The sequence below is a fragment of the Moschus berezovskii genome, chromosome 6, assembly GCF_049115385.1.
Source record: "Moschus berezovskii isolate FMDL1 chromosome 6, NW_MosBer_1.0, whole genome shotgun sequence".
Taxonomy (NCBI): Eukaryota; Metazoa; Chordata; class Mammalia; order Artiodactyla; family Moschidae; genus Moschus; species Moschus berezovskii.
Window position 1 is genome coordinate 49,586,104 of NC_142465.1, and position 27,098 is coordinate 49,613,201.

At 37.4% G+C, this 27,098-nt stretch overlaps 1 protein-coding gene across 6 annotated transcripts; it reads right to left on the minus strand.

Moving 5' to 3' along the window:
* Positions 1 to 27,098, minus strand: MDM2 (MDM2 proto-oncogene). Of its 6 annotated transcripts, none has more exons than XM_055394355.2 (11): positions 26,742 to 27,098; positions 25,934 to 26,018; positions 23,068 to 23,142; positions 20,799 to 20,932; positions 18,508 to 18,557; positions 14,884 to 14,951; positions 14,651 to 14,747; positions 10,812 to 10,972; positions 5,271 to 5,426; positions 4,189 to 4,266; positions 1 to 2,021 (listed from the first exon to the last, which is right to left on the minus strand). In XM_055394355.2, the coding sequence occupies exons 2-11, from the start codon at positions 26,012 to 26,014 to the stop codon at positions 1,446 to 1,448; spliced, it is 1,476 nt and encodes a 491-aa protein (XP_055250330.1). In that variant the 5' UTR covers positions 26,015 to 26,018; positions 26,742 to 27,098; the 3' UTR covers positions 1 to 1,445. The 6 variants fall into 6 exon arrangements, with proteins under 6 accessions (XP_055250330.1, XP_055250328.1, XP_055250329.1 ...); XM_055394353.2 differs by having other exon boundaries at positions 26,731 to 27,098; XM_055394354.2 differs by lacking the exon at positions 26,742 to 27,098 and adding an exon at positions 26,158 to 26,304.

The window sequence follows — 27,098 nt, forward strand, 5'->3', positions numbered from 1 at the left end:
CAAAAATAGAGTATTTTTTATCGTAGCAGTACCTTAAAAAAATACAGTAGTACATTACACGGGTACAATTTAGCCGGTCCACAGGGACTGGCACCAAGTGAACAGGCAAGAAAAGCTACTGACTAGAGGGAGCAGGGCTGGGAGACAGCAAAGCTGAAGGACAGTCAGCAACAGGACAGAAGCAAGCTGCGATTTCACTCATGCCTGATGTTGATGGCACAGGTTCTGGTTCCTTATTAGAGTCAATTCTGTCTACCCTCTTGGAAAAATGATCCAGGGATGTCTGGGTGGTAGCTGTTTTTCTCATCATAAAATGACATGGTAACACTGGACTGCACTCTGAACGGCTGCCGCGACCTTCTTGTCTCGTGTACTGTTCGACATTTAGCTCCTGTGTCTCAGAGACGAACAGTGGCTCCTCAAAGAAAATCCCCATGCTGTTTCCTGTGTTGTGAACCTCTTTGGTTCTTCAGCAACTTTTTCCTCTTGTCAGTCCACTCTCTCAACTGTTTTCACTTTCGCATCCACTGTTACCACTTGGTGTTTTTTTTTTTTCTTGGCTATATGAAACTTTTAGTATTCATAGTTTTACAGTATTGGTAAAAATAATGGCCATTATAAATAAGTATAAAATGGAAGCTGATGAAAAAATAACCCCAAGTCTTCCTTGACTCCCACCCTCCCACCAAAAAATTAGGTAATATATAGCAAATATCGTTTAAATTCACTTTGTAGTGGTGGATGGTTTAGTCACTAAGTTGTGTCTGACTCTTACGACCCCACGGACTGCAGCCTGCCAGGCTCCTCTGTCCATGGGGTTTTCCAGGCAAGATTACTGGAGTGGGTTGCCATTTCCTTCTCCTCACTTGGTGCTTCTCAGCAGTAACAGCTATGTCACCCCTGCTTTTACACTTGCTTCTGGACATCCTGAGCTTGAAATAAAAAATACTGCACTACTGTACTCTGCACAGTAGTGTACAGCATACAAAAGCACCGGCTGCAGAGGATGCAAGCATGTGACGACGTGGAAAAGACATGTGAACTTAGTGGCTGAGTATGCAAATGCCAGTTTGCATCTTTGAAAGGTCGCAACTTAAAGGTTGCAAATCTTCGTATGTACAAGACTTACTGTATTTTAAGCGTCTCTGAAAGACTACAGAAACGAAGGATTGGAAGGTTTAAGAGTATTTAAAATTTAAATATTAAATCTTTCACAGGAACTTTTTTTTCTACATGAAAGGTACTAAATCCAATCTAAATTACACTGAAAGCCAAATATAAAATAGCAACAGAATAGGCATTTTCCTAAAAGGAATAATCACTATTGGGAGAAATCTACATGTAAGGTATTATCTTGCTTTGAAACAGCTAAAAAAATAAAAACAAATTTCATGTCTAAATTTTTAGGCTTATAATATATAATTCTGTTTTTACAGGTAGTTCAACTAGGGGAAATAAGTTAGCACAATCATTTGAATTGGTTGCCTACATACTGGACAAGGCTTATTCCTTTTTTTTAACTTCTTTGCACATGTAAAGCATGCCATAAGATGTCCTGTTTTGCCATGGACAATGCAACCATTTTTAGGTCGACCCTGGCAAATCACACAAGGTTCAATGGCATTAAGGGGAAAACTAGACTCCATACTTTCTTCTTTGTCTTGTGTTTCTTCTCTCTCAAACTCTTTGACGTCTTCTTGGCTACTATAAATGATGCTATTAGAAGTCGATGGCTGAGAATAGTCCTCACTTTCTTGAGACAGAGAGGCTTGTGTGATTTTGTCATCATTTTCTTCAACACATGATTCTCTGGAATCACTGACCGTAGATTTCTTACAGTCAGGGACATCAAAGCCCTCTTCTTCTTGCATCGAGTCTCCTAGTTTGGCTTTCTCAGACATATTCCCTTTATCTTTTCCTTTATCTTCAGGAAGCCAATTTTCACGAAGGGCCCAACATCTGTTGCAATGAGGTGGAAGGGGAGGATTCATTTCATTGCATGAAGTACACTTCCAATAGTCCTTCAAGGAAACAAGAGAGTTAGCTTCTATAACCCTTCAATAACCAATCCAGCAATGCAAGCAACTTGTTCAATATGTCTAAGGCAAAATGTTTATCATACAATTTAAATTTCAGCATTTCATGTTTTATATAAAACAATAAGTCTTTCCTCAAACATGATATTATAAATACCTATTTTTTCCAAACTACGCTGAAATATTCTAAAATGAAAAATGTATTCACCGTGACCTTAACATGTACCTATAAAGTTACAGATACGGTTGGTTCATTCAGTGTGCATGTGCTCAGTCGTATCCGACTCTGAAACCCATGGACTATTGCCCATCAGGCTCCTCTGTCCATGGGATTTTCAGCAAGAATACTGGAGTGGGTTGCCATTTTCTCTTCCAGGGGATCTTCCTGACCCAGGGATCAATCTCACATCTCCTGCACTGGCAGGAGTATGCCTGGGAATCCCTAAGAAATGGCTATACAGTGTGTGTGTGCTCAGTCGTGTCCAACTCACTGTGACCCCATGGACTGTATGTAGCCCACCTGACTCCTCTATCCATGGAGTTTTCCAGGCAAGAATACTGGAGCAAGTTGCCACTTCCTACTCCAGGGGATCTTACCAACCCAGGGATCGAACCCACATCTCTTGTGTGTCCTGAACTGGCAGGCAGATTCTTTACCACTGCACCACCTCCTTTAGTTTAACCCAAGTACTATGCTATGGGATCTTCTCTGTAGAGGCCTGTACCCACTGTACTCCCTTAAAAGCTCAGATCTGATACCTTGCCCAGAGTTTACCAAATCAATCTAGACAAAACTATTATCCAGTTTGCCATTGACTAAATCTCTTTTAGAAGTTCTATAAAACCAGGGCTCAAATGGGTATTCCCTAATTTCACCCACAAAGGAGATGCTAAACGTTCTCGGCAATCACCACCAGCTAAAACTCTGCCATCCTTGTCACTAGCCAGAACGCATGCACTTACTTGTCTATCCTTTTCTGGGTTCTCATCTCTGTAACTGCTCACTGCTTCATCCTTATTTCAACTTTATTTCCCAAATCTTTCCACCCATGATGCAAGTTGGGTAACAAACTCCACATCACAAGCCTCTTCACTGAACTATCCTTATCTCCCTGCCTTAACAGAAGCACTGTTCTTGCCTGAAACACTGTACATGTAAAACTTGCCGTAGAGGTCCCGTTTATCTTGCCATGAATAATATAACCATTTTTAAGTTGCCTGACAAATGACATATTAGCAATAAAGGTCGAGACCAATCATCCTCCCACACTGGTTCTTTCAAGTTGTAAAAGCAGGGCTCTACTAAATGATAAAACCAAAGACAAAGGTCTTGTAATATGGGAGGAAGGAAATGGCAACCCACTCGGGTATTCTTGCCTAGGAAATCCCATGGACAGAGAAGCCTGGTGGGCTACGGTCCATGCGGTCGCAAAGAGTTGGACATGGCAGGAAAGTGCTTCAAGAGTTCGATAAATTGTAAGACCTATATCTAAAATGTTTAATTCAACCTGACATCAAATGAGTCAATTAGTTACTTGAATTATATTTTCTAATATAGTATTTTCCTAAAGTTTTATAGTTTTTCTTTTGCTTTAACTGGATAATTAATAATTGTTTCTATCTCAGAAAAGAGAAAAATGAGATTTCCTACTTAAATAAAAGGCAATATTAAAAACAAAAATTAAACAACAATATTTAATTAAAAAAATACACATTCAATACCTCAAGAACTCTGAGGCATAATGTAAATGTTTAAGTCCAAATTTCTTAATAGAAAATTCTGCATTTTCTAATACAAATTAATATGAAAATATTTATGTTTGGTAAGACTGAGAAAATGTTGGTAAATGTTAGAACTGAATGTAAGTACAAAGGAGATACACAGTACTATTCTTTGTGCTATATATACTCAAAATCTTCCATAATACGGTTCTTTAAAAGTTCAAATTTCAGCACACACAAAAAACTAAAAAGAGCAGCAACAGATTCCAACTCAATAAAAGAACAAAAATACTTCAAAAGTCATTAAAACTTCACAATTTTAACTTTATAAAAATTATCTCTGTCAAGAAGTAGGAGACTAGATATACTTTTTTAATCTTGATTTCAATGCTATTTTTTGATTCCTTGAAAAAAATAAATGTATACTTACAGCTAAGGAAATTTCAGGATCTTCCTCAAATGAATCTGTATCACTTTCGCCTGCCTGATACACAGTAACTCGATATACCTAAAACAAACAAAACAACATTAGCATTGATTCATCACTTTTCTTCTTCAACCAGTTAAGACCTGCCAGTGCTAAGTCCTAAACAAACAATCTATACTACAGTCATCCCTCTGTATCTGTGGGGAGACTGGTTCCAGGACCCTCTGAGGATACCTGAATTTGCAGATACCTAAGGCCCTTGTGTAAGACTGCACAGTATTTGCATACAACCTATGTACATCCTCCTCTATACTTAAATCATTTCCAGATTGTTTATAATACTTAATACAATGTAAATATTATGTAAAATGTTGTAAATGCAACATGAATGCTATGTAAACAGTTGATGGTTCACAGCAAATTCAAGTTTTGCATTTTTAAACTTTCTGGAAACCTTTAACTTGAATATTTCCAAGCTGCACCTGGTTGAATCTGCAGATGTGGAACCTGTGGTCCAATTGTGCTGTATATGAGAAATCTGAGACAAAGGTCACATGGAATGAGTGAATACAAAGGGAGAGAAACAGAGGACAATAAAATCCTCACCCACTGCCGTAGAACGTCGTGAAAACAGAGGATGTTTAAAACGAATAAAGTAAAAAATTCAATACAAGCAGTTTTGTTTTATAAATATGCAGGTATTAAATAACAGTGAAATAGCTAGAAATGTTCAATCTGGTCATTTCTAGGAAACATTTCTGGTGGCAGTATGTGACTTTAATACTTTATTTTTATAAAAAGTAAATTAACAGTGAAAAGAGGAGAAATGGATTAATTTTAAAATGAGCAGACTATTATAATGCTCATTAAGGCCTACTGACTTCTTGACATTGTATTTTTAAAAATATAAATAAGGCAATAAGGAATTACAAAGCCTCAAATCCACAAACCAATATTCTAATCTGAATAAATCAAGAGTCAAAAATTGTGATGTGAAATCTGGTAACATTATTTCAACCTCAGTTAATGAATATGGAACATATATAAGAATTTTAGAATATAATCAGAGAAAAGAAAAAAACTACCTCATCATCTTCATCTGAGAGTTCTTGTCCTTCTTCACTAAGGCTATAATCTTCTGAATCAAGAGACTCAACTTCAAATTCTACACTGAATTGATCTGAAACTGAATCCTGATCCAACCAATCACCTGAATGTTCACTTACACCAGCATCCAGATCCTAAAATCAGGCAAAAAAAGATGATTTAATGGACATTACCTGTAACAGCTTCTTAACGCATCCCCTGTGTACCTAATTTCCCCTCAGTCCCATTCTACAAACGGACACTAGGTTAAGCTTCCGAGTTACAACTAGATAAATATTTTCTTTGTTCAAAGCTCCATTTAAGAAAAAGGCCAAATTCCCTTGGCATTCAAGGTACATACAGTAACATCTATGTTAACATTTTCATATTTTCTCCAACTAAACACCCTGCTTCCCCTTCACTAAATATGAAAAATTAGCCAGATCCAGACTGTTTTCTAAACCAAACTTCAACTTCCACACAATTCCTCCCTAACTGGAGTAACCTGAGTTTTCAAATCCTGCTCATTCTTTTTTGCCGAAGGCTTTGTCAATAATGCAACTAAAAAACACTCCCACCTTTAATACCTGTGCTCAGTCCAGTTCAGTTCAGTCGCTCAGTCGTGTCCGACTCTTTGTGACCCCATGAATCTGTGCTACTCATATATTATTTTCACGCACAAGTTATACAAAACATAATTTGGCATGCATGTTTATCTGAATTACACATACTTCAAGAGTTAAGACCATTTCTATTCATCTTTATATCTTGATGCTAGTAGTTATAACACATACAATAATTATGATTTATATTTAATGAACTTTGAGAATTTCTTTGGAAGAGCTTTCATATATAATTTTAAAAATTTATTTTAAAAATTTTGTATCTGCTCATGTGATTCCTATTTTAAAACTCTGTTTAACAGTATAAGAAACTAAGACCTTCAGTCCTGTAATATTTGCCATCAGTGGCTAAGGGTAAGAACAGACAAAAAACAAAAGGCTAGAAACAGAAAAAGTACTTTGGTCTAGTAGTCAGGATACATACATTCTTATTTTAGATTTGCCACTAAGTGTCTTTAAGCTTAGACACATTCAGTTTGTAATGGCCACAACGATTTCATCCATGAAACATGAGTTTGGATTAAATGATCACTAATATTTGAACTGTGGTGCTGGAGAAGACGCTTGAGAGTCCCTTGGACTGCAAGGAGATCCAACCAGTCCATTCTAAAAGAGATCAATCCTGGGTGTTCATTAGAAGGACTGATGCTAAAGCTGAAACTCCAATACTTTGGCTACCTTTGACGAGTTGACTCATTGGAAAAGACTCTGATGCTGGGAAGGATTGGGGGCGGGAAGAGAAGGGGATGACAGAGAATGAGATGGCTGGATGGCATCACCGACTCAATGGACATGAGTCTGAGTGAACTCTGGGAGCTGGTGATGGACAGGGAGGCCTGGCGTGCTGTGATTCATGGGGTCGCAAAGAGTCGGACACGACTGAGTGACTGAACTGCACATTTATTTATAAAAACAAGGTATATTATTTTATAACCACTAAGGTCAAAAAGATTAAAATATTTTAAATCATGATGTTAGGAAAACAGTAGTAAATGTAACATTCAAACTGCAGTTCTAATTCCTACAAAAAAGGGGGGGAACTATTAACAATCACGCTAAAATCGTAAGTCAAATCAGAATACAGTAACATCCACCCTTTCACAGAAAAAGTTGGCCCATGCCTATCTAGGGGGTTCTCTGAAGAAAGCAAAATTTAAGGTAGTTTTCAAAAGTTTCACCTGATGTTCAAAAAAGAAAAACCTAGAAACTTTTAAACACTGTGTATTTAAAAAGCATCAGACAGCCTTGATCTAAAAAAATATCAAAATCTGTTCTTCTGAATTTCTATTGTGACAATTATTAGTTATGTGATCTAAAGTTATTTGAAACCCCCAAGTCTTAGTTTTCCCATCTATTGCTAGTACAGAGCCTAGAATATAGCCTTAGTTCCAATATATTAAACCCAAAGGAAAGAAAAGATGGGAGGCAAAGGCACTTTCCTTTAGCTCCCTTCCCAAACTGATGAATGACACCACCAGACAACCACCTCATGTGAGATAAGCTAAAATGAAGAGGGAAAGAAAACAAAAAATCAACCCAACCAAAAGCTTTCACAACTCGGGACTTTACCTGAAAAACAACAGAACTTTATTTTAATAAAGAGGATTTTAAGAAGAGAGCATAGGACTAACAACAAAAAAAATACCCTCTATATTGCTTAGGTTACAGGGCAGTATTCCAGGTAGAATGAACAAAAACTTTTAATATCACTTAGCTAGAATTCTAAAACAACTTTAACAAAGACTCTAAGTTTAAATGGGGCATAGTTATTCTATTAAAACCATCTGTAAGGAATAAAATTATCCAAGCATGAAGTTCGTGACACATCAAGTTTAATTTAAGTAAGTGAAGTGAAGTCGCTCAGTCGTATCCGACTCTTTGCAACCCCATGGACTGTAGCCTACCAGGCCCCTTGGTCCATGGCATTTTCCAGGCATGAATACTGGAGTGGGCTGCCATTTCCTTCTCCAGGGAATCTTCCCGACCCAGGGATCGAACGCGGTCTCCTGCATTGTAGGCAGATGCTTTACTGTCTGAGCTACCACGGTGGATTCAATTTTTAAATCACACATATTTGCTCTCAAGACCTAACTTTTCCCCTCACAGCATTCACTGACTTTAAATTGTTTGACTGCTGATGACTTATCTCCCGATATGGGCAAGGATCATATCTACCTTGACTACTACTGTATCATTACTGCCAAAAGGAACCTGGCCCAGCAAAGGCACAAGCACCTACTGAATGAAGAACGTGCTCTTGGGGGAGAGCTCATCATGCCATCTAGTGGCCTAAACAAGTAACAGCTCTACCCACACTAGATCTCTGTCAATAAAACCCCCGCTTTAGAAGAAAAAATGCAAAAATAATAAAGTAACAAGAATACACAAAAAGAACATGGCTACTATCATAATTGGTTCAGTCCTTTACATATTCTAGAAAACCATAAAACGATCACTAATATAAAGAATGGCCATGAGACACTGCCATATCACAAATAAAGATTCCAATTTTAATTTCATTTTAAAGACAAATGTTTAATGACAAGAAAATATTCCACCTGTTAAGTGTTCTTGTTGGCAAAAACTTCTTTACAAACCTTCCTTCAGTGGTATCTTAAAAACATTAATGCTGGCTAATACTTTGGAATTATTCTATCAGTAATCAAAAAGTACTGATATTTTCCCATCATCCATGCAATAATATACAAATATTTCATGGCCTTAGTAAATACTTTCCCTGATGTCTAGACCTACACATGGCAAATGTGAAGATCAGATTACAGCTGAGAGCTGTAATAAGGTATTTTTACTATAAATATTCAAGACAAAATTGTTTAGAATTCTAAGATTATCTTTGGTGCAGTGGCCCACAAAGATTCTTCAATATGTAGGGTGACATTATTAACACTGGTACGAATTTTACCAACACACTCCAGTGCAACTCCATTATCTTCCACTCTTCACCAAACCTGGGATAGGAGTAGGGAAGATCTATCAGTTCAGTTCAGTTGCTCAATCGTTTCCGACTCCTTGCGACCCCATGAACTGCAGCACGCCAGGCCTCCCTGTCCATCACCAACTCCCGGAGTTCACCCAATCCCATGTCCATCGAGTTGATGATGCCATCCAACCATCTCATCCTCTGTCGTCCCCTTCTCCTCCAGCCCTCAATCTTTCCCAGCATCAGGGTCTTTTCAAACGAGTCAGTTCTTCGCATCAGGTGGCCAAAGTATTAAGAGTTTCAGCTTCAACATCAGTCCTTTCAATGAACACCCAAGACAGATCTCCTTTAGGATGGACTGGTTGGATCTCCTTGCAGTCCAAGGGACTCTTAAGAGTCTTCTCCAACACCACAGTTCAAAAGCATCAATTCTTCAGTGCTCAGCTTCCTTTATAGTCCAATTATCACATCCATACATGACCACTGGAAAAAACACAGCCTTGACTAGATGGACCTTTGGAGAGGGCGATGGCACCCCACTCCAATACTCTTGCCTAGAAAATCCCATGGACAGCGGAGCCTGGAAGGCTGCAGTCCATGGGGTCGCTGAGGGTCGGACACGACTGAGCAACTTCACTTTCACGCACTGGAGAAGGAAATGGCAACCCACTCCAGTGTTCTTGCCTGCAGAATCCCAGGGATGGCAGAGCCTGGTGGGCTGCCGTCTATGTGGTCACACAGAGTCGGACACGACTGAAGTGACTTAGCAGCAGCAGCAGATGGACCTTTGTTGGCAAAGTAATGTCTCTGCTTTATAATATGCTACCTAGGTAGGTCATAACTTTACTTCCAAGGAGTAAGCGTCTTTTAATTTCTTGGCTGCATCACCATCTGCAGTGATTTCGGAGCCCAGAAAAACAAAGTCTGACACTGTTTCCCTATCTATTTGCCATGAAGTGATGGGACCAGATGCCATGATCTTAGTTTACTGAATGTTGAGCTTTAAGCCACCTTTTTCACTCTCCTCTTTCACTTTCATCAAGAGGCTTTTTAGTTCCTCTTCACTTTCTGCCATAAGGGTGGTGTCATCTGCATATCTGAGGTTATTGATATTTCTCCCAGCAATCTTGATTCCAGCTTGTGCTTCCTCCAGCCCAGCGTTTCTCATGATGTACTCTGCATATAAGTTAAATAAGCAGGGTGACAATATACAGCCTTGATGTACTCCTTTTCCTATTTGGAACCAGTCTGTTGCTCCATGTCCAGTTCTAGCTGTTGCTTCCTGACCTGCATACAGGTTTCTCAAGAGACAGGTCAGGTGGTCTGGTATGCCCATCTCTTTCAGAATGTTCCACAGTTTATTGTGATCCACACAGTCAAAGGCTTTGGCATAGTCAATAAAGCAGAAATAGATGTAGGTGCCCAATATGCTACTGGAGATCAGGGGAGAAATAACTCCAAAAAGAATGAAGGATGGAGCCAAAGCAAAAACACCACCCAGCTGTGAATGCGACTGGTGACAGAAGCAAGATTCGATGCTGTAAAGAGCAATACTGCATAGGGAAGATCTATAGTTTCATTTGAAAGAAAAAAAATTTACCAAGTGTATAGCAGCAATCATTAGACAAGGTAACAGCACCCCACTCCAGTACTCTTGCCTGGAAAATCCCATGGATGGAGAAGCCTGGTAGGCTGCAATCCATGGGGTCACTAAGAGTCAGACATGACTGAGCGACTTCACTTTCACTGTTCACTTTCATGCATTGGAGAAGGAAATGGCAACCCACTCCAGTGTTCTTGCCTGGAGAATCCCAGGGACGGCGGAGCCTGGTGGGCTTCCATCTATGGGGTTGCACAGAGTTGGACACAACTGAAGCGACTTAGCAGCAGCAGCATAGCAGCAATCATACATCAATCACATAACATTCTGTCTGAATGCCTATTAGGAATGCCAGAACTAGACTTTAGAGGATTACCGGATTTGATGGAGTTCCTGTTGATTCACCGCTACTGCTTCTTTCACAACATATCTCCCTTATTACACACAGAGCAAGGCTTTCATCAAAGGAAAGGGAAATATTATCAGATTTATGGCGCTTTCTCTGTCGTTCACCAGGTAATTCATCTGAATTTTCTTCTGAATATGTAAAGAAAAACAATTAAATTGCTATACTGTAATTCATTTAAAAATTGAGCTGTCTTAAGTTACCTATCTGTACTAAAACTGTTTCAATGAAATTAAACAGAAAAATAACGAATGCTTCAAAAGTCAACACTTTTACTGATCTGTCCAACTGATGGCAGAACATTACATTTTTTAAAAACTTTTAAAGCTTGTTTCAGAACTTTATCCAGTCACAATTAATTTAGTCCATCTAGAGTTTTTACTAACCAGTCTCAGGATTTTTCTGTCAAACTTTAAGATAAAAGAGTTCAAAATTATTTAATTTACCTAGAAGGTATTCTTAATGTTTCAGTTTCCTTAGTACCCAGTATTTTTAACAGGAATCACAATTAGCAAAATTGGTCCATTTATTATTATTTGGCCATGTGGCTTATTTATTTATTGGGCCAGGTGGCACACACGACCTTAGTTTCTTGACCAGGAATCGAACCTGTACTCCCCACAATGGAAGCTCATAGTCTTAATCACTGGACCACCAAGAAAGTTCCTGATCCATTTTATTTTAAATAAGAAATTATCTCTAACTTAAACTCAGAATGTTACCAAATCTGTCAGGAATATAAATAAGAGTCCTACCTCATGCCAGACATAAAAATAAATTCCAAGTGGATTAAAAAACCAAACACAAAGAACAAAACCATCCAACTATTCTTACATAAAAATGGGAGGGGTGAGAAAGTATAATGTAACACTACAAAGCCCTCAAGAAAAAGATTATCAAGATTAGGTTATATTAATTAAAACTTAATAACAATATAAAATACAATAAATAAAAGTGAAAAGGCTTGTCAAACTTAGAAAGAACTGCAATATATATTAGAAAATGGTTACTATCCATTTACACAAAGTCCTCCTGCCTATCAAGTAAAAGACATCATAAAATACAAATGACTAATAAACACGAAAAAATGACTTACCTTCTAGAGAACAAAGAAATGCAAACTGAAATGAGATACCATTTTCCACCCATGAGAATGACAAAAACCAAAATGAGAAACAGTCTCAAGAGATTTGGGAGAAAGGACTTTTTATACACTAGTGGTAAAAATCCAAAACAGTGTAACATTTTATCGGCAGTTTTTCTACTGGAGATAAATACCTGCACAATCGTTTAAAAACACATGTGCAAGGGTGCTCACTGCAGCCTTACATGTTAAGTACCTAAAAGGGTTATGAGATTTAATAAAATATAATCCTAATCTGTATGCCTGAAACAGGTACAACTCACACCTCTGCTCATTCCATTTCCCTCTCTTGACCTTCTTGGTCAGAAGTAATCTCTTCTTCCTCTGAATTCCCAAAACACATTTATATCCTCTAAGATCACAAGTTTCTGATATAAGTTCTTAACTATGTTTATACTCTCTATTAGGAAAGGGGACCTTGACTGAAAGATGTGGGCTAGAAGGCTGAAACCATGCTGCTCATCCATATTTTTTCAAAGTCCAGAATATTTTCTTAACTCTATTAAAAAAATAACCTTTGGAGCTTTTTCTGATTATCAAAGTATTATATTACTTATTGCAGAAAGCTCTTAAGAAATAGAAATTTAAAAGTAAATCATCTATAATACTACTATTGAGATAACTACTATTAACATTTCAGTAATTTTCCAGCTGTCATTTAAAAAAATGTATTTCTTCTTAAACATACCTATATCATCACACTGTATGTATAATTTGGGATTGTTTACTAATTTTTTTTCTGGCTGCACTGCATGGCTTGCAGAATCTGTTTCCCGAGAATATGGTGTCCATAATGTATGTTCATCATAACTGAACTATTTAGTTCACAAATCTGAGCACTGGCTTCTGTCTGGCACAGTGCTAGGCAGTGAGTGTAAAAGTGAAGTCAGCCATCATCCCTACCACCAGAGGAGATTTACATTCAAACATCAAGGCAACCAAAACACAACCATTTACAAGCTATAATGAGTGCTATGAAGGAAACAAGCAGGGTACCAAGGAAAAGAGTAACAAAAACGGATCTACTTTTCTGAGTGGTTAGAGGCAGCCTCTCTGAGAAAGTAATAACTAAGCAAAAATTGAAAAATGAGGAGTTGGTCTTGCAAGGCTGAGACAGAAGAATTCCTGCAGAAAAAAAATTAGGTGCAAGCTAGAAAGAATTTTGACTTGTTTGAGAACCAAACAATCAATGTAGCTGAAACACTGAAGGTGGGGGAAAAGGCCAAAAACCAGAATAAAAATAGATCAGGCCTTGCAAGTCAATGTAAAAGTGTGGGTTTTATTTGAAGGTTAATAGCTTCAAAATAGCCAAAGGGGATCTGGCATACCACAATCCACTTTACATTTTATGATCCCTTTTAGTACTATGGTAAAGGACAGATGAAGCAGTAACTAGAAACAGAAAATCAGAAGCTGCTGCAGTGGTCCAGGTGAGAGATGACAATGGCCTGGACTAGAGTGATGACATTCTCTAGCATCGTGTATGTTTTCAACTATGCATAATGCTTTAATTAATATCTCTACATATTATCTTTGAATTTCTGACTATATCCATAGGAGAGATTCCTAGAAGTGGAGTTAACCATGATAATGTTAAGGACCCCAAGCTTTTTATAATTCATAAAGGTCAATCAATTTATACTGACTGATGTACCACCGGTGTGTATTAGTGTTAACACTTAAGTTCAGTTCAGTTCAGTTCAGTTCAGTTCTAACTTAAGTTAGCAAGACTTAAAAAAAATTATCTTTGCTAATTTGAAAGACCAGAAAAGACATCTTTTTTGAATTTTTTTGTTGTCTATAAAGCTAAATCACTAAAATCTACCCCTCCTCATATTTATTAGTCATTTGTATTTACTATGAAATTTGCAATTTGGATTTCTTATACTTTTCTTACTGATTTTTTGAAATTTTTAATATAGTAAAAATATTAAGTCGAATTTCAAAAGTGAATCTATTTCACTATGTTGTAATTTTTAATTTATCTTTTAAACTCATTTAGTATTCATTTTAGCATAATGTACAGATGTAATTTGATTCCCACCCCACCCCCAAATAACTAACCATTTGTTCTAGTCCTATGTATTTAATAAGACATCCTCTGCACTTTCTGCCCTTCGCCCTCCTGTACAAAACTCTACCCTGAGTTTATCTATATTACTTCACTGATCTGCTAAATTCTTTTTTTTCACTTGAAATATACAGTTTTAGTTATTATGACTTTCACTGGGTAACAGCCTCCTCCCTCTACTCTTTTCTATTAAAAATGCTCTCAGCTATTTTCTTTACCTCATCTTCATTTCTAAGAGGCTACTTTCTATTTTTAAACTCATTGCTATGTTTTATCTATTAGAAATAACAAATACTTTAACTGTAAAGGTGACTAAGAATGATGACTAAAACAGTTTAAATCCTTATCCTCTATTATGCTGACTAGCAGAGCCAACTATAAAATACAGGATACAGTAAATTTGTGCCTGCTGTAGTCAACCAGAAACATGTTGCTAAGAAAACAATTTTTAAGCCAACTAAATCATATAAAAATAAGACCCTCAGAAATTCATTCACATAAACCAAAAAAAAGCACAATTTAAGTCTAAACGTTACTAGTATCAATAAAAAATGAAAAGCAGTTTGAAAGTGCCAATTAAATATTCATATATACCTGTCTCACTAACTGCTCTCCTTCTAGATGAGGTAGATGGTCTAGAAACCATATCTGAAGATGAAGGTTTCTCTTCCTGTAGCTCTTGCACAAGGTCCTAAGCATTCAAGGGAGAAACAAACAAAAAAAACCCACAAACTTATAACACCAGGAAGCTAAAAATGCATTGTTTTAAACAACCTTCCCCAATTTTCAAGAAACATCATAGTACAATGAGTTCGTATCAATATTACCTTTTGATTACTCCCACCTTCAAGGTGACACCTGTTTTCACTCACAGATGTGACTGAATCTGATGGTTCTGATAGAAAATAAAAACAAAGAATCACAAACTAGGAAAGGAAGGGCTACTCAATAGATGCTATCTAGGACAAACTCCTTATACAGTTTAACTTTCAACCAACATTGAACCTGTAGTCTCTCAAGTGCTATCCTGTGCTGGCTACTAGAGATGTAAATAGATAATTCATTTTAATATAGAAGATACATAAGAATCATCATAAAGTACAATAAACACACTAAGAGAAGTAATTTAATGGAGAAGATGGGAGTATGGAGTAATGATTATTTGGCAGAGATAAGGCAAGGTCTGAGTAACAAAGAATCAGGAAAGGTTTCATAGTTGAGTATGTGGAAATACAACTGGGAAAGGCTATTTCAGACTGAGAGAGCCCTGTGTGAAAAAAGCAGCCAGAAGTGAACTACCTGTGTTTGCTGTAGAACTACAGGTAATTCATTACTATTGGAATGTAAGCAGGATCATCAAGGATCCTGCATGTCTTGCTAAACAGCACACAGATATCAACAAGCAGCATGCATGCCACCAACTGCAAATCACTGCATCCTTCTCAGCTAATACTTCACATTCCTCCCTAAGGCACGGCTGCAGCCACTCACCATTAAAAAGGTTTAATCTAAGAAATAAAATTGATCTGCTAGTTCACAGCAAGTATTTTGGCCAGTGAGTAATAAAGAATCCCTAAATAATCACTTTAAGCAGAGGAGTGACAACTCACTCTGCCAAAATAGAAGAGAACAGGGTAGTGAAAACAGTGTTAGCAATTGCAATTACATACATGAAAAGCATTAAAGCTTAAACTAAGACATGGAAAAAAGGTCAATTTCAGAGAAATTTTAAAAGGTAAAAACCAACAAAAACCTGGTGTCTAACACACAAGACAAGGGAGAAAGGAGTCAAGAAGGATTCCAAGATTCTACCTTGGGTGGATAAATGGGTGGTGTATCATTCACCAAGAGAGAAACTTCAGATGATGAACAGATCTGAATAGGAAAATAATGAACTGAAGTGGGTTAACTTTCAGGTAGGTAGGTTTAGTTTTTATGTGGATGTATAGATCACTCTGCTTATTTAACTCACATGCAGAGTACATCATGAGGAACGCTGGGCTGGAAGAAGCACAAGCTGGAATCAAGATTGCCAGGAGAAATATCAATAACCTCAGATATGCAGATGACACAACCCTTATGGCAGAAAGTGAAGAGGAACTCAAAAGCCTCCTGATGAAAGTGAAAGAGGAGAGTGAAAAGGTTGGCTTGAAGCTCAACATTCAGAAAACAAAGATCATGGCATCTGGTCCCATCACTTCATGGGAAATAGATGGGGTAACAGTGGAAACAGTGGCAGACTTCATTTTTTTGGGCTCCAAAATCACTGCAGATGCTGATTGCAGCCAGGAAATTAAAAGACGCTTACTCCTTGGAAGGAAAGCTATGACCAACCTAGATAGTATATTAAAAAGCAGAGACATTACTTTGCCAACAAAGGTCCGTCTAGTCAAGGCTATGGTTTTTCCCGTGGTCATGTATGGATGTGAGAGTTGGACTGTGAAGAAAGCTGAGCACCAAAGAATGATGCTTTTGAACTGTGGTGCTTGAGAAGACTCTTGAGAGTCCCTTGTACTACAAGGAGATCCAACCAGTCCATTCTAAAGGAGATCAATCCTGGGTGTTCATTGGAAGGACTGATGCTAAAGCTGAAACACCAATACTTTGGCCACCTCATGCGACGAGCTGACTCACTGGAAAAGAGTCTGATGCTGGGAAGGATTGGGGGTGGGAGGAGAAGGGGACGACAGAGAATGAGATGGCTGGATGGCATCACCGACTCTGTGGACATGAGTTTGAGTGAACTCCGGGAGTTGGTGATGGACAGGGAGGCCTGGCATGCTGTGATTCATGGGGTTGCAAAGAGTCAGACACGACTGAGTGACTGAACTGAACTGATAGACCCACAGCGTAAATCAAAATTTCAGATATGGAATATATACAATCACCAAAGATCATAATCAATACCCTTTACTACTCCCTTGGAAACATTTCACCTAAACAGTGAAGCCAGGTCTGAGTATTAACATTTTGAAATGATATGCATTATCATTAAAAAGTTTCTCTTTTGTACTATGGGTAAAGGTATTATATTGATTTTAAGTTGTCCATATGAATACGGTATATTTTGTTTTAGTGTAAGAGATGTTATAAAACAGACATAATAAAAGGGAAGTGCTAAGTATAGTAAGGTTGAGAACAATGATAAAGGAGTTCTGAAGTTAATTAAGTAAACTAAAACCTGAAACAAACTCAGAATCGAAATAATGGAAGTAATCTACAGGTTACCATCTCATTGAAACAATTTTCCTAGCAATCAACAAAGGTTTATTTAAATGAATGAATACATAAGGGATAATACTTCAGAAAACTGAAAATACTACAACAGATACTCTAGTTATTTATTTGCCTTCATTTGATTTCAAAAAGTGCTCTGTAAAAAAAAATCTCAAGTTACCAGGCTAATAATTACATCTAGGATAAGATGGTGATGCCCTTTTCTAGGTCTTAAATTCTAACTTTGGAAGAATAAGTATTCAATTCAACACATTTACTAAAAGACCTTATTGCTAAACACTGTACTATGTGACACAGATTGCAAACCTGAATAGGATACAAAGCAAGTAAGGGTAACAAAGTAATATAACAATAAAATCTAATGTGGAATAATAGGAGCTCAAAGGGGTGGTCAGTTCATTCTGGAAAGTAAACAAGCTTCTAAGAACAGTTCTTAATTACAGACCAAAAATAGACTTCGAGAAGTCCATGGTATATTGGAGCCAGCTCCTACCAGCACTCCCAAGCCAAATGTACATTTCTTCCTAACCCCTTGTTTGTAGTTGAAAACGGTCAAGGTGAGAGTATTTATATCATGAAAACCAGTAACCACAAATCAAGGCTCTTTACCTGGAGACTGGACTGCTAAACATTTACCAGAATATCACTGTGTATGTTTAGGTATATCTTTAAGGAATAAGAACCTAGCACTTTCATCAGACTATTAATGGGTTATGTAACCCAAAAATAACCAGTTAAGAACTGCATCTAAAGGAAGGAAAGTAAAATGGCATTCACCTGAAAAAACTGGTAAACAAAGCTTTGTCTATTATAAAAAATTTACAAGAAAAGGGCCCTTCCATTCAAATGGTTCTACCTAGGTAGCTGGATTACTTCCCAAAGTCTTTGAATACATGTTTCAAGGTTAGACCATATGTCTACCATGCAGAATCTTTTGAAATTATCTAGCTTTCAAATAAATTCTAACCTAACATCCCAAGGTTTCAATTTATGTAATAGGATATAGTGCAAATGTGCATGAGAAACTTAGCATTATGTTATTTGTGTTCTTATGTATTTCTTCCTGTTAAATTTATCATACCCTTACTATAATTTAATATACACTTGGAGCAACTTTTAAAGAGAATCACAATTATAAAATGTCTACACATCCACAAAACGTCTTTAAGGTATTTTTTACAGTATATGGTTTATGGCATTCAAAATTAACTTACCTTGCTGACTGACTACTACCAAATTTCTGTAGATCATTGTATATATTTTCCTTGTAGAGAAAAAAAATGTACATTTTAAAATATATTAAACTGGGCTGAACAGGATTTTTAAATGTGTATTAGTATAAACTATCACACTACAACCCAAATTTTAAATTATTATATTCAAGTACTGATAAACTCCTAGACACTAAAAAGCACCAAAATTAGTTGCACAATAATTTACATACAACCATTTTTAATAATCACTAAGGTCTCTCTAGCTGAAAGATTTCCCATCTCCATTTCCTGAAACATGCATTGTTTAGACTTTAGCAAAAGTCCACAAAAACTGGTATGAACACGTAAGGCAGGTTAACATTCTTATTTTCAAACAGAAATTATCTAGCTCTGGGCACAGAAGTGGACTGCCTTAAAAAGGTAGAAGGTGATGTAAAACCCAATACATAGGAACTTGATTTATAGTTTTGACTTTCAACAACTTTGGATCAATCATCTAAAGGATTTTCTATCTTGATCTGAAAATTAAAAGACGAAACAGTATGCAGTCATTTAATACAGACTGACTACTAGTCATTGTTCCAGAAACTGGGGAAAACAAAGAAGGAAATAAAAACAAATCTCTGCCCTCCTAAAACATAAGGAAACAATTCACTTATGCCAGTACTCAATGAAGTCATGGTACTTCTTTTTTTAAATCAATTAATGATTTTAGAGAACATTTATTGGTCACATTTCTAATTCTCAAGGTTAACGGGAAAGTGCCAACCCCAGCTAATTATTTTCATCCTTGGGACTAATAATATAGCTCCTTAAACTCACAAAAACCAATATTCCTATTCATATCTCATTCCCAAGTTAGTAGTTTCACCAGTGTTTAACCTTAACACAGTAGACTTCAAGTCAAAAATAATTTTAAATCTGTACTTTCAGTATCAGAAATTACAGCTTCAGACATTATCAAAATTTAATTCATAGTGAAAAATTATCAAGTTATTTATTTTATAAAATAAAAGCTTATATTCCAAGGCCAAGTATAAAATAAAATATTAAACATAAATGGTCAATGGAAAGATACTTATGTTAGTTTAACAGCAAGATGAAATCAAATAAAGTATGATCACAACAGTTAAAACACATGTGCATAGTATCAAAATGATGAGTAAAAATACCTTCTGGTGACAAACTGTAGTCACTTCTTCCCTGTCCTTAGCTTTCTCTCTTAATGTACAATAATGAATATATATTTTTAAGTGTGAAGTTGTTTTAAAGTTATCAATATCCCAACTTAATTATCTTTTTAGCTATAACATTATTGAGCCTTAAATACTAGAAGCTAGTTAAATGTTTTAGGTGAAAAGTATTCATCCCATTAATTAAGACACTGCGAAGAGACTAACTGTCCTAAACCAAATGAAAGGAATTCCAAATGTAAAGTAAGAAGGACTGAAAAAGGGTCTTCAATTCCCAGAACAATTCTAGAAATGTTACCTGGGTTAAATGCAGCTGATTAAGTGTCAAAATGGTATATGACAAAGAAAAAAATCTCCAAAGTAACTAGAGCTCAAATTTAAGCCTTTAACCACAAGACAATATAAAGACTGTCTTTGGAAATGATTACAATAATATTTTTTTTAATATGCAGTAACTCGTAGCTAATACTTAAATGCTTTCCATGTGCCAAACACTTTTTTTTTTTTTTTACACACTGCTTCCTTATAACCTCTAGGATATTTATATTATTCCTACCTCATATTCAGGGGAAACTTAAGGCTTAACCCAATTCACCTAGTTTGCTGCTGCTGCTGCTAAGTCACTTCAGTCGTGTCCGACTCTGTGTGACCCCATAGACGGAAGCCCACCAGGCTCCCCTGTCCCTGGGATTCTCCAGGCAAGAACACTGGAGTGGGTTGCCATTTCCTTCTCCAATGTGTGAAAGTGGAAAGTGAAAGTGAAGTCGCTCAGTCGTGTCCGACCCTTAGCGACCCCACAGACTGCAGCCTACCAGGTTCCTCCATCCATGGGATTTTCTAGGCAAGAGTACTGGAGTGGCTTGCCATTGCCTTCTCCGTCACCTAGTTTAACTGCTACTAAATGACTGAGCTAGGTCTAAAACCCAAGCCTGTAAGATTCCAGAACTCAGGTTCTCAAACAATATGCTGTAATACTAAGAAATTAAACTTCAGCTATCTTTTATACATATTATAACAATTTTCTCTGACAAAATGGTGTGAAGATGGAAGTGAACTGAAATGTTTGCCCAGTTGGCATTTTATAGACTAAAGACTTACCTGTGCTCCTTCACAGAGAAGCTTGGCACTCCAAACAAATCCCCTAGAAGATCATTTGAACAATACACAATATGTTGCTGTTTTTCATCATATAATCGTTTAGTCATGATATACTGGCCAAGATAAAATATAACCTGAAATAGAAATACGATTTCTGAGCATTAAAGAAAATTAAATGTTAGTTTCAAATACACTCAATAACATCTATCTAAAGAGGGTTAAACAACCAACAACCACATCAATAACGACATCTAAATAACAACCATCCTATACTCTTAAAAAAGAAAAAAGCTAATTTTTCATATGTTCTCCTTTTAATTTGACAGAAGTAGAAACACTGCTTCTGATTTACTTAAACTTTAAAATGTGTCTTTGGCCAGGGGTGGGGGAGGGCAGACTTCGCCTTTGCCCAGATATCTAGGTATTACTTATTAGGAAGAAAGTAAAAGGCAGAAAAATGCAAAACCAAAGATAACAATAAAAAGCTGCAGAATCAAAAACATCAATTAAAATATAGCAGTGACCTGGAGTCATTTACTAAATAGTTCTGGATACCATATAGCTCAATGACCTGAGGTCATCACAGATGAGGAAGACAAGATAATGACCAATTAATTACATCTATGTAACAGCTGGGGAGAACTCAATGCATGAAATAAGCCCTCAAAGATACCAATATAATGTATACAGTAAGTAACCAAAATAATGACCCTGAATCATACATATATGGTTAAATATTTTACAGTTTACAATGTATTTTTACGAGTACTTTCTCTTTCTTCTGATATTTCATACATCATATGAGAAGGTCTTCTGACTCTTAGTCCAGTGTTTCTTTCTACTACTCCATACCAGCTTTCATTACTCACCCACATACCACAAAACAAAGATTCTACAACTGGAAACTGTGTCAGACAACATATACATCCCTCTACACAGCCTAACATAAGCATTTTAAGTCTTTATCATGATCTTGATCGATTTTCTCCTTATTTCTGTTACAAGTCATATTTTTTGTTTCCTTAACTGATTCTATAATGACAACATAAGGTCAGACCCAAGTTAACACGCCTAAACACATCATTTACCTTGACACTTCCCTGCAAGCACCATCTATAGACTTAATTGGCTCAGCAGGTTTTAAACTTAAAGGAATATTTCTGCGTGACTGTGGATCAGAAATAGTAGACAGTGAGAAAGGAAGAAGGAAGACCACCTAGACTCATTCTACCAAACATCTTGTAAGAAAATTTCTGGTGTGGTTAAAAATGAAAAGGATCTGAAATCTCTTCTTGCCCACTATCCTGATGTAGATAAGGTACTTCAGTATTTTAAAGTAATCTGAGCCCCATAAACTATGAGAGATGGGGAAGAGGCACATTTCATTCACATCAAATTTTGCCCAAGGCAGCCCAATCCCTCAGTGAAAAGCATGCTTTTGTGCACAAATTCAAAGCTAGAGAACACATTGAAATGTATCCATTAAATAGACTGTATGTTCATGAATCAGCTCACCTCTATCCCAGAAAGACCAGTATACTGTACTCATGTATCTCTAGTGCAGAAGTTCTTAACCTGGGATCCATGGATGCCCAAAAAGTCCTTGGATAGAATTCAGGGGATCCATTAATTTGGGTGGAAAAAAAACTATCTTTATTCTCACTACCTTTTAACTGAAATTTAGCTTTTCCTTCAATTATGAATACAGGTAACAAATCACAAAGTATTAACAATAACTGTGATTTTGTCACAAATAAAAAAAATCACAAGCATTTCTCATATTATACTATGCTTGATGTAAACAACTCAAAATACCAATTATACTTATAACTTCCAAATTAGTTTATTAGATCTGTTGCTGAATTAAAGTGTTCATAAAAAAAGCATGTATCACAAACTTGTTTACTATTTTAACTATATTTTAATGTAATTTTCCCACTGCAATCCTATATATTTTATTTCATCCATTTAAAAACATGATTCTGAGAAAGAATTACCAGTCTGAAAAGACTTTATTTACACCAGTGCATCAAGTGGGTTAACAATACAAAAAGGCAAAAAACTCCTACAGAGCTTCCCCTTGTCTGAGGTTCCCAGCTGAGAAATGAAATTCAAGTATAAACTGAATTTTCAGCTTCAAATTATAGTCCAAATGAGCACAATACTTAATACTACTACTTACTGAAAATCCCTCTATATGGCCAATTTCTCACCATGGCTATATGTAACGAGGAAGACTTTTTTTTTTTTGAAACTTAGTTCAGCATACCTCTTTCATAGTATAAGTGTCCTTCTGTGCACCAACAGACTTCAACAACTTCAAAAGCAACGGCTTTGGTCTAACCTATAAAGAACAAAGAGTTGCTATTATACTTTTAAATCATTCCAGAACCATAAGCCCTGCAGGAAACTTATCCATAAAGAATTTCAATAAGGTTAACAAACACAATGTCTAACAACCTCACAAGGTTAGACCCCAAAGTCAGTCATAATGTCTTCACTAAATGTAACAGACTATGTCAACTACCGCAGACTGTTTGGGGAAAAAAATACTGAGACAGAATTATTATGCAAGCAATCAGAGGACCCTCAAGTATTATCAGCTGTGATCAACATTCATGCCAAGGCAGAGAAACTTACTCTCTTTCCTCCAGCTATTTCTATCATCTGCTTACTACCTTACAAGCTCAACTGTAAACTGAGTACTCAAATAAGCTTACTGTAAGATAATCTGAGAGGAAAAAAATAAATGTAATTTACACTGAGTCCCTTTACCAATCTTTTCTTTCTGCAATTACGTTCGTGAAGGTTGAGTGAGTGAAGTCCCTCAGTCGTGTCCGACTCTTTGTAACCCCGTGGACTATAGCCCACCAGGCTCCTCTGTCCATGGGATTCTCCAGTTAAGAATACTACTAGAGTGGGCTGCCATTTCCTTCTCCAGGGGATCTTCCCGACCCAGGGATCGAACCCAGGTCCCCTACATTGCCAGGAGACGCTTTAACCCTCTGAGCCACCAGGGAAGCCAAGCTAACGAGGACAATTTAGAGCAGATCTGAATACTGCAACTCACAACCCTCAATGGCAAGCCAGCATTTCCTCCTACTACAGTATCACGCTGACTTTTAGCTGGCTATGTTCCACATTATCTACTTGACAAGCATTTTTTGAGCTTCTGCCATGCACCAGACAGTGCTGGATATTGCACAAACACAAAAATGACAAACACAACGAACAACCTGTACTGAAAGAGCCTGCCAACTAGATCAAGGGGTCAAATTTTTTCTTTAAAGAGGCAGATAGTAAATATTCTAAAGCTTTTCTCACCAGACATATGACTCAGAAGCAGAAATAATATGCAACCAATGCATGTGGATGCATTTCAATAAAACTATTCACAAAGTTAGGCAGCAGACCAAATCTGGCTCATAGCCTGTAGTTTGCTGCCTCTGATTTAGAGGCTTTGCAAGTTGTATTGAGATAATAACTGGCAAGGGGGCAGGGATGTAACGTGTTTATGTTCTTTCTCCCTATTTGTTGCTATATTAAAATCTTCAAAATTTTTAGAGCTACACAACCACCCCTACAGGCTGGTGCTTCTGCACCTCCCTTCAGTATACTCCAGTCCTATCTAACTTTGAAATCTGACAGCAAGCCAGTTTGGGATCTAATTCTCAAAACTAGATTAAGAAAATTGCCTGTTTCCTGCTAATCAACAGAACATTATTTAATAACTGAAAAATTTTAAACACACAATAAATGTAGTATTAAATCATTAATTGTTCTCATCATGCGTTTTTTCCCCATGTGCTTACATTATGAGCTTTATTTCAAGTTATTTAAAGAATCAATTCTCCCAGAGAACATAGTTATTTTTCTAAAATTTTGTTATATTAACTTCAAACTATGTAAAACAATGCAAGATGAAAAATCTGCAATGAAAAGCCATAAGCTTTTTATTAAGACTTAAAAGACATGCATTAATAAGAAAATTATTATAAAAAATACCATTCTTTAGTCTTACATAAATAAAATTCCAGATGAGAAAAAAAAAAAAAACTAGAAGAAAATACAGCAATATATTTGCATCATCGTGGGAGTGGAGAGTTCATCCAAGGCATGATATGAAACTCAAATGCCAGCAGAAATCAAATTTTAAAGACCACATAAGCAAAGTTAATTGTAACACTTATAAATGATAATAACCAAATACACTTGAAACAGAGCACAGCTACAAATTATTAAGAAAAACAAACCAATAAGCCTAAAAAAAAGTATACAGATAAGACCAAGCAAATCCCAAAATACACAAATTCAACAAATGACAAGATGCCCAACCTCACCAAAGATTAGGGAAATACAAATTTAAACAATTCCTTTGTCTAAACAATGGCAAAATAATAAAGTGATAATATTCAGTTTTGACAGAGAGGTTAACACTTGTGTTAAGATATATAAACAAAGTGCTATTTGTAATACTCAAAAACTAAAAGCAATGTAAAAAAATCACTAAAGGCATAAATTTTTAAACTGGTATACAAACGCTGTGGATTACCATGAAGCTGTTAAAGAAAAATTCTATAGATTTTATTTATTGACAGAGATGTTATTTGCCCAATATATATACATAAAATCCTATTTTAGCAAAATAAACCGAACAACATAATTAAAACTCACATGTACACATATATATGTGGCTATGTACATACAAAAAGATCTAAAAAGTAAACGTGATCAAAAGGCCAGAATTTTCAGTTTTTACTTTATACTTTTCTGTAATGTCTAAAATCTTTACAACAAGCACCAATTATTTTTGTGACTTTCAGAAACCATTTAAAAGTTAAATACTGACAGGTCAAAATAGAAAAATCAGTCACATAAACCGTAACTTCACCATCCATACTTAAGAAGATAATGAAACTGACTTTTAAATTCAGTTTGGTAAAAAGCTAAGAAAAATAAATAATGATGCGTATAATTAACTTCTGCTCCACAGTTACAGCTGAGTGGCAGAATTTAAGCTATGGACTACAATTTCACTTAAAAGAGCCAGGCTATAATTAGGGTCCATGGAATTTAGCAGATCACCTCATAAAATAACTTTTTGTTAAAGCTACACTGGGGACAAAAATACCAACCAGGGTCTCTTGTTCCGAAGCTGGAATCTGTGAGGTGCTTACAGCACCATCAGTAGACACAGACATGTTGGTATTGCACATTTGCCTAAGAGTAGGAAAAAAAACACACGATAAAAACTTGAAATAATGAAACACCTGTTTTTAAAAAAAAGACAAAAATCATATAGAAATGAGACAAATAATGCCTTTACTAAAAGTAAAGCCGTTAGCAAGTGGGTCCTTACCTGGATCAACATAAAGTAAGTGCTATACGTAGGTGACTACAGGTTCTCTCTCCCAAACAGCCAGAGAACACAGCTGGGAAAAGGCATGGTTTAAATAGCCCCAGCGGGAGACAAGTCAGGGCTTAGCTCCTTCGACTGCAGACTCGGAACGTGTCCGAACTTGACCAGCCCATCAGGAAAAGCTGAGTCAACCTGCCCACAGAACCAGCCCAATCTTGCCCAGACTCAGCGCCTGGGTAACAGAAGCTACCGAACAGACACCTGTCATTACTACGACCCCGGGTCGAGAAGCTGCCCGCAGCCCGGCAGCTGCCCCCGCGCACGTGACCTTTAACCCGGACGCCCGCGGAGCCCCCTCCCAAGCCCCCCGCCCGCTCGGAGCGCGGCCCTAAGACCCCGCCCTCCTCCCGGGCGGCGCCCATCTCGCCTCCTTCCAACAAAACGGCTACAAACCCACGTGCCCCGCGCCCCCCACCACGGAAACCTAAAGGCTGCGCGCGGGGCCGCGAGCGAGCCGGGAGACACACGTCACACAGCAAACCCCGAACTGCCCACGCGCTTCCACGCCGATACCTGATGCTCACTAGCGGGGTTTTCCGCGACGGGAGTCGGAGTTGGGGGGTCCCCCGCGGCTCCCCAGTTTCCGTCACCGGGCGCGCGGAAGCCCGACGCCCCGGGCCTCGGCGACCATTCCCCTCGCAGGGCCCTGGCCGGCGGCGCGCTCGAACGCAGTAGATCCGGAGAAAAAAAGAGGCTCCTGGCGGTGAAAACGGCAGGACCTCGGTCAGAGGGGTGAGGGCTACCCCTCAGACTAGGCTTCTTGCTCCATTTTCTTTTCAGTCACACCGGGCCGCGCAGGCCCCTAAACCTGCCGAGCTGGCCGAGGGGCGCCGGATGCGCGCCCCCTGCCGTCCGAGGGCACGGCGCCGGAAGCCGCGGCC

What these genes read in the sequence shown, in the direction of transcription:
- MDM2 (XM_055394355.2), bottom strand. Translation starts at nt 26,014, where the DNA reads ATGTGCAATACCAACATGTCTGTGTCTACTGATGGTGCTGTAAGCACC. An exon ending in GGTAGTAGTCAGTCAGCAAG is followed by an intron (nt 14,952 to 18,507) that starts GTAAGTTAATTT and finishes ATTTTCTATCAG; the next exon opens with AACCATCAGATTCAGTCACA. An exon ending in ATCCTGAAATTTCCTTAGCT is followed by an intron (nt 2,022 to 4,188) that starts GTAAGTATACAT and finishes GTTTCCTTGAAG; the next exon opens with GACTATTGGAAGTGTACTTC.